The sequence below is a fragment of the Sphaerodactylus townsendi genome, linkage group LG15, assembly GCF_021028975.2.
Source record: "Sphaerodactylus townsendi isolate TG3544 linkage group LG15, MPM_Stown_v2.3, whole genome shotgun sequence".
In the NCBI taxonomy this organism is placed as follows: domain Eukaryota; kingdom Metazoa; phylum Chordata; class Lepidosauria; order Squamata; family Sphaerodactylidae; genus Sphaerodactylus; species Sphaerodactylus townsendi.
The window spans coordinates 35,476,584-35,481,583 of NC_059439.1; the positions used below are offsets into that span (position 1 = coordinate 35,476,584).

General features: G+C 53.6%; 2 protein-coding genes across 3 annotated transcripts in view; one reads left to right on the plus strand and one right to left on the minus strand.

Moving 5' to 3' along the window:
* The window catches only part of DAD1 (defender against cell death 1), a 13,230-nt gene extending 11,622 nt beyond the window's left edge, over window positions 1-1,608 (minus strand). The window contains exons 1-2 of the mRNA XM_048517106.1: window positions 1,311-1,608; window positions 593-730 (exon numbers count right to left, since the gene is read on the minus strand). Of these exons, the coding sequence (XP_048373063.1) occupies window positions 600-730; window positions 1,311-1,608 (429 nt within the window). The 3' untranslated portion in view covers window positions 593-599. The remainder of the gene's footprint in view (window positions 1-592; window positions 731-1,310) is intronic.
* A 401-nt stretch (window positions 1,609-2,009) lies between these two features.
* Window positions 2,010-5,000, plus strand: part of ABHD4 (abhydrolase domain containing 4, N-acyl phospholipase B) — an 18,702-nt gene continuing 15,711 nt past the window's right edge. The window contains exon 1 of one of the 2 annotated variants that reach the window (XM_048517105.1): window positions 2,010-2,187. Coding sequence is in view for 1 of the 2 variants with exons in the window: in XM_048517104.1 (XP_048373061.1) it covers window positions 2,800-2,822 (23 nt within the window). In the remaining variant the exon portion in view is untranslated. Of the gene's footprint in view, window positions 2,188-2,513; window positions 2,823-5,000 lie in introns of those variants that run through there. The other variant, XM_048517104.1, reaches the window with a different exon arrangement.

Genomic DNA, 5,000 nt, shown 5'->3' on the forward strand with positions numbered 1-5,000 from the left:
CCCCAACAGGTTCTGCCAGACCAACCTCGTTTGCTTGTATAATCAAGTGATGAGCTGACTTGATCAAGGGAACACTGTGGATGTGGTTTACCTTGATTTCAGTAAAGCCCCTGGACAGGGTTCCCCATGATGTCCTGATCAGTAAACTGGAGGGCCGGACTCTAGGAGAGTTAGATAGGTAGGGTTGTAGAACCACTCAAAGAGTAGTTGTCAACAGCATTTTTTTTTGGAATAGAGGAAGATGAGCTCCTCCTCACTCGCAATCTTTAAGCAGAGGGTGGACAAACTACTTGTCTGGGATGCTCTAGGCTGATCTTGCAGTGAGCAGGGGGTTAGACTAGATGGCCTGTATGGCCTCTTGCAACTCTATGGTTCCTTGTACCATCTCTGGAGAAACTCCAGCCAGTGACCTCTCTTGGAGCACCCAGCCCTCTTGGAAGTCAGTACAAGGCATGAGGTCCTCCTATGTGCTTCCGAACTCAAGAGGAGGACACAGAACCACAGCAGAATGAAGCGAGCTAGTGGTAAGACAGTAATCTATTGTAGGATCCCGCTCAGAAGCCATTTCCTTTCCATTCCTGGACATACGCACCGTTCGGTCAGCCCACAAAGTTGATGACGACGAGATGGAGGATGGTGTTGGCGAAGAGGAAATCGGCGAAGGCTCGTTCTGGGGAGATGCCCTGAAACTCCCCTTTGTTCTGTGGGTTGATTTGGATCCTCAAACAAACTGAAGACAGAAGGGGGGTGGGGGGAGAAGATACCGTGAGGCTGGCGGCCAGGATAGTAAACAAAGGGCGACACTGAAGCTAGCAGTGTCAGTCTGGCCTGGGAAAGCAAAAACTTTCAGTTGGTGACATCCTAAGCTGGGGCCAGCTGTGAAGAAAAAGGCACTCTGCCAATGCTCAGAGGCACAGTCTTCTTTTCATTATGCCACCCACCCAAGAGGAACTGGGATGCCCCACTGTTACCATGGCGATGCATCTCTCTCCCCCCCCCCCCCCCCCACGTGCAAGTTGCGCGGTTGCCTATGCCCCATCGCCCGGGCTGATGAGCGGCTTTAGCCTTCCAGGGGTCTGCAACCTGCGGCTCTCCAGATGTTCATGGACTACAATTCCCATCAGCCCCAACTGGCCATGCTGGCAGGGGCTGACGGGAATTGTAGTCCATGAACTTCTGAAGAGCCACAGGTTGCAGATCCCTGGACGGTTGCCGTGGCAACCCCTCCTCCCCCGACCGTTACAGAGTTCTCGGCCCCGCCCCTCCCCGCGCGGCCCGGCGGTTGCCATGGCTCCGGCCGAGGCTCTCACCGCCCAGGATGAAGCTGCCCACGGCGGAGATGAAGCCCGAGAGGAAGGAGTTGAAGGGGAAGGTGCCGACGCCCAGGCAGTAGCCGAACTGCAGCGCCCCCGTCAGCATGACGTAGAGCAGGTAGGCGTCCAGCACCTTCAGCCGGCTCGGCGTCCCGCTGCTGTACTCGGACAGGAAGCGCCGCACCACCGAGGCCACCGAGCCCGCGCCGGAGCCCGCCGCCCCCGCAGCCGCCCCCGACATGGCGACTCTCGGTCCGCAAGAAGCGCTGCCCGGGTCTCTACGCGGAGAGCGCATGCGTGGAAAGGCGCGTCCGGGGGAGCCGCATGCGTGGTCCCGTCTCCTTTGCCTAACGCAGCCATTGCTGTTATGGGCTGGCTGCCGCGCGTGCGTAAGGCGCCGTCACCTTTCCGAATTGCGCCTGCGCCGTGTCAGATTTTGAGGCCGGGAAGGACCCCGTGTTTGTAGCGGGCAGCCTCGTTGTGCGACCTGGCGAAGTGCGCCTGCGTCTTTCCAGACTTTGATGCCGTGGCGGACCCGTGCCAATGCTGGACTGCCTTTTGCGCATGCGTTGTACACTCAGCCTGGCAGGGATCTTCCTTTGCTGGAGGAACCGCATGCAATTGACTTGCGAATAAAAGGCAATTGTTTTTGTGTACATTTAGGACATTTTAAATGATTGTGTGCACGCATTAGCAGGCGTGCCCTATTCACAGCATTATTGGGCTCGTGTAGAGGACTTTATGCGCGCGCGGATCTTCCTCTTCCCCCTGCACCCAAACTTAAGTAAGCCTGGACTAAGCCTATTAGGAATAAATATTAACTACGCAAGCGCAGTGAGAAGGTCCTCCTCCCGGTCTTCAGGTGACAAAACAGGTAAAAGGGCAGGACGCTTCATACGCACAAATCCCAACACAGCACAAAATGCAACCTCCACGTGCAATCTGTACAGCCTACGCTTGCAACCCCTATAGTTGTAGGATCCCATGATCTAGGAGTCAGGCCGTAGCCCTCTGATCGGGAAAACAGGGAAGGGTGCTCTGCTTATGCTCAGAAACCCGGCCTGTCTGAGAGAGAGAGAGAAAAGAACCCCTTGCTAGTCGCCTGGAGCCTTACCCCCTAAAATCCGGCTCTTCCACCTCCCAAAGCATTTCCGGGTTGCCCCATTGCAAAGCCAGCCTCCCCAGCGGCCGCCAACCAGCCCCCCCGCCCTCTTTATGATGCTTCAAGCGCATCGGGGGTGGGGGAGGGAAGGCAGCCCCCCGCCCCCCCCCTTTCTGATCCCCCCCGGACGAGCGGAGGGAGCCCGGCCCCAGCGCTCTCTTCGGGGTTCGCCCCCTTCCCCTTACATAACCCAGCAGGAGGGTTACACAAGCAGCCTGCCCCCTAAACCATTGATAAAATGTAAACCACGCCCCCAAGCTCTGAAGCCCCGCCCCCAGGCCTCCCTTCACCATCTGTTGTGATGTTTGCCTTCTTTGGAGAGGAATGGAGGAAGACCTCGAGCAGCCGTGAGTGTGGCTCCACTGGGGGTCCTGGGGGGAGATTCCCCCCCCCTTCTTTCTTTTTCTGGATCATGTGATCTACTCTGAAGGGGGGCAGGTGGGGAAAAGGGTGGGGTGGGGGTAGAATCTTATTTAGCACGGAGTTACTTTAGCCTGCTCCTACAGGTGGGCTAGGCTATCCAGATGTTCCCCCTCCCCCTGTATTTTGGAGGTGGTTATTTTTTCTTAAGGCTAGAGAATCGCGCCTTGCTGGACTGGATTGTTACTGGGGTGGGTCGAGATATTGTTTGCCTTTAGGTCTGATAGTTTAGCTTGTCTGTTGTTTGTAAAGGGAAGTACACACTTCTTTCCTGTTCCACGCAGAACAGAGGAACAGAGCAAAGGGATGGGATAAAGGGATATGGTAAAGTAAAGGGATGGGTAAAGTACGGGATGGGATAAAGGGTATGTCAGGTTGGTTAAAGTTGTTTTTGAAAACAACAAAGCAGGAAGCAGGGACAGGCTGTACCAAGAGGTTCATCGATCGGGACTGTTAATAGCCCTGGGCCTACATAATCCTGCTTTTTGTGCTATGGAATACTTATCGTGTGCCTCTGAGCATATCCAGAGTACCCTTTCTCTGCCATTCAGCGGGGTCCAGCTGACAGATTGCCCTCTGTAACGCCACTGGAGGGGCTTTATTTTCTAAGCAAGAGGTGCTGGGGTGTTTTCTAATTTGACGGGGGAGAAGGAAACGGCCCCTGTTTGTAAACCGAAGAGTTCATCTCTTTTAGTAGTTCTTTAGGTCTTCCAAGGACGAGGCTGCCGGGAGAGGTGGTGTTCTGGTGGGGTGAAAAGAGGCGGAAAGTTATGCAATGTAAAAATTAGCATACCAATGCCTGTGAGTTGTTCGAAAGCAGTGCAAAGCACTTTGGGAGCATGGGGGTGGGGTGGGGAGGTTTTGGGAAGAGGTGCCCGGGTACCCTTTCCTGCAAACCTTGGAAAGTGTGTATGAAAGAAGGCACCTTGGCAGTGACTCAGCAGATCTAAGGCTAGGAAGGGTGACTCGGGCGATCTAGTTGCTCCTGTTACGGGGAGCGTACATCACAGCTTCATTGATTTGCAGAGGCGTGGGGTGGGGATGGGCAGCAGTTGATGTAATTGTCTGAAATCTGTCAAGGGTTACTTGTTTCCATCGACCTAAAGGAGCAGAAACACCGTTTGTCCTCCCCGGCAGCTTAGCACGTAACAAGCTTTCTTGGCGAAACCTTGCTTCTGTGCTTCTCCGCTTGTTTCAAAGCTGAATGGACAAAAAGGGCAGGCCTGAAGCCAGTGATTCATCGGTGGTGCTGGGCCTTGAGCGTGAGATAGGCAAAAAATGACATGTTATTTACCTCCGTGCCAAGCTCCGAGCTGTTTTCAAATTAAATTCAAGAGACAGGGCCTTTTTCCTCCCAGCCTGCCGGTGTCTGAGCCGACAAACCAGAATTACAGCCCCTGCCCCTGAGACTATTTGGAAACAGAGCTGGGAATGCTGAACAGATGAAAGCTGATAAAGCGGCCTCAAACCGTGGTTTGTCGGTATGCGAGGAAGCGCAAACCAGGCCTTGGGTTCTGACCTAGGATTGACTCAAGGCTTGGGGGTAATGTCTGAACTGAGCTAGAGGAGGAGAAAAGTTGGTGGAAATATATTTTTTTGAATGCATCTGGATTATGTTTGAGAAGGTGTGGTCTCTTGTCTTCTGTTGCAAGTCCTTGGTTCCACATTATGTTCATCTGGCTCTAGAAGCTTATAGCAGATTGTATCGCAGTCCACATAAAGCACCTCGCATTGAAGAAATGCTGTCCACAACCTGGGAAAGGAATAGGATCTAAAGCTTTGGTGCCATCTGTTATAACAGGAGCACTAGCCATTGATAGTCCCAATAACCTTGCATGCTAGCAAGTGGTGTCGTGGTTAAGAGCAGGTGTGCTCTAATCCGGAGAACCGGGTTTGATTCCCCACTCTGCCACTTGAGCTGTGGAAGCTTATCTGGGGAACCAGATTAGCTTGTGCACTCCATTGAAATCAAAGCTGCCTGTCTGAACCACCTTGGTTGGGCCCTAATTCCATCTTGGGCCCTGCCTACCTCCTCCCTTTTCTTTTTTCTTCTTCTTTGGCCTTTAGATTGGGCGCCTGGGTGTGTGTATATGCTTTACACAATC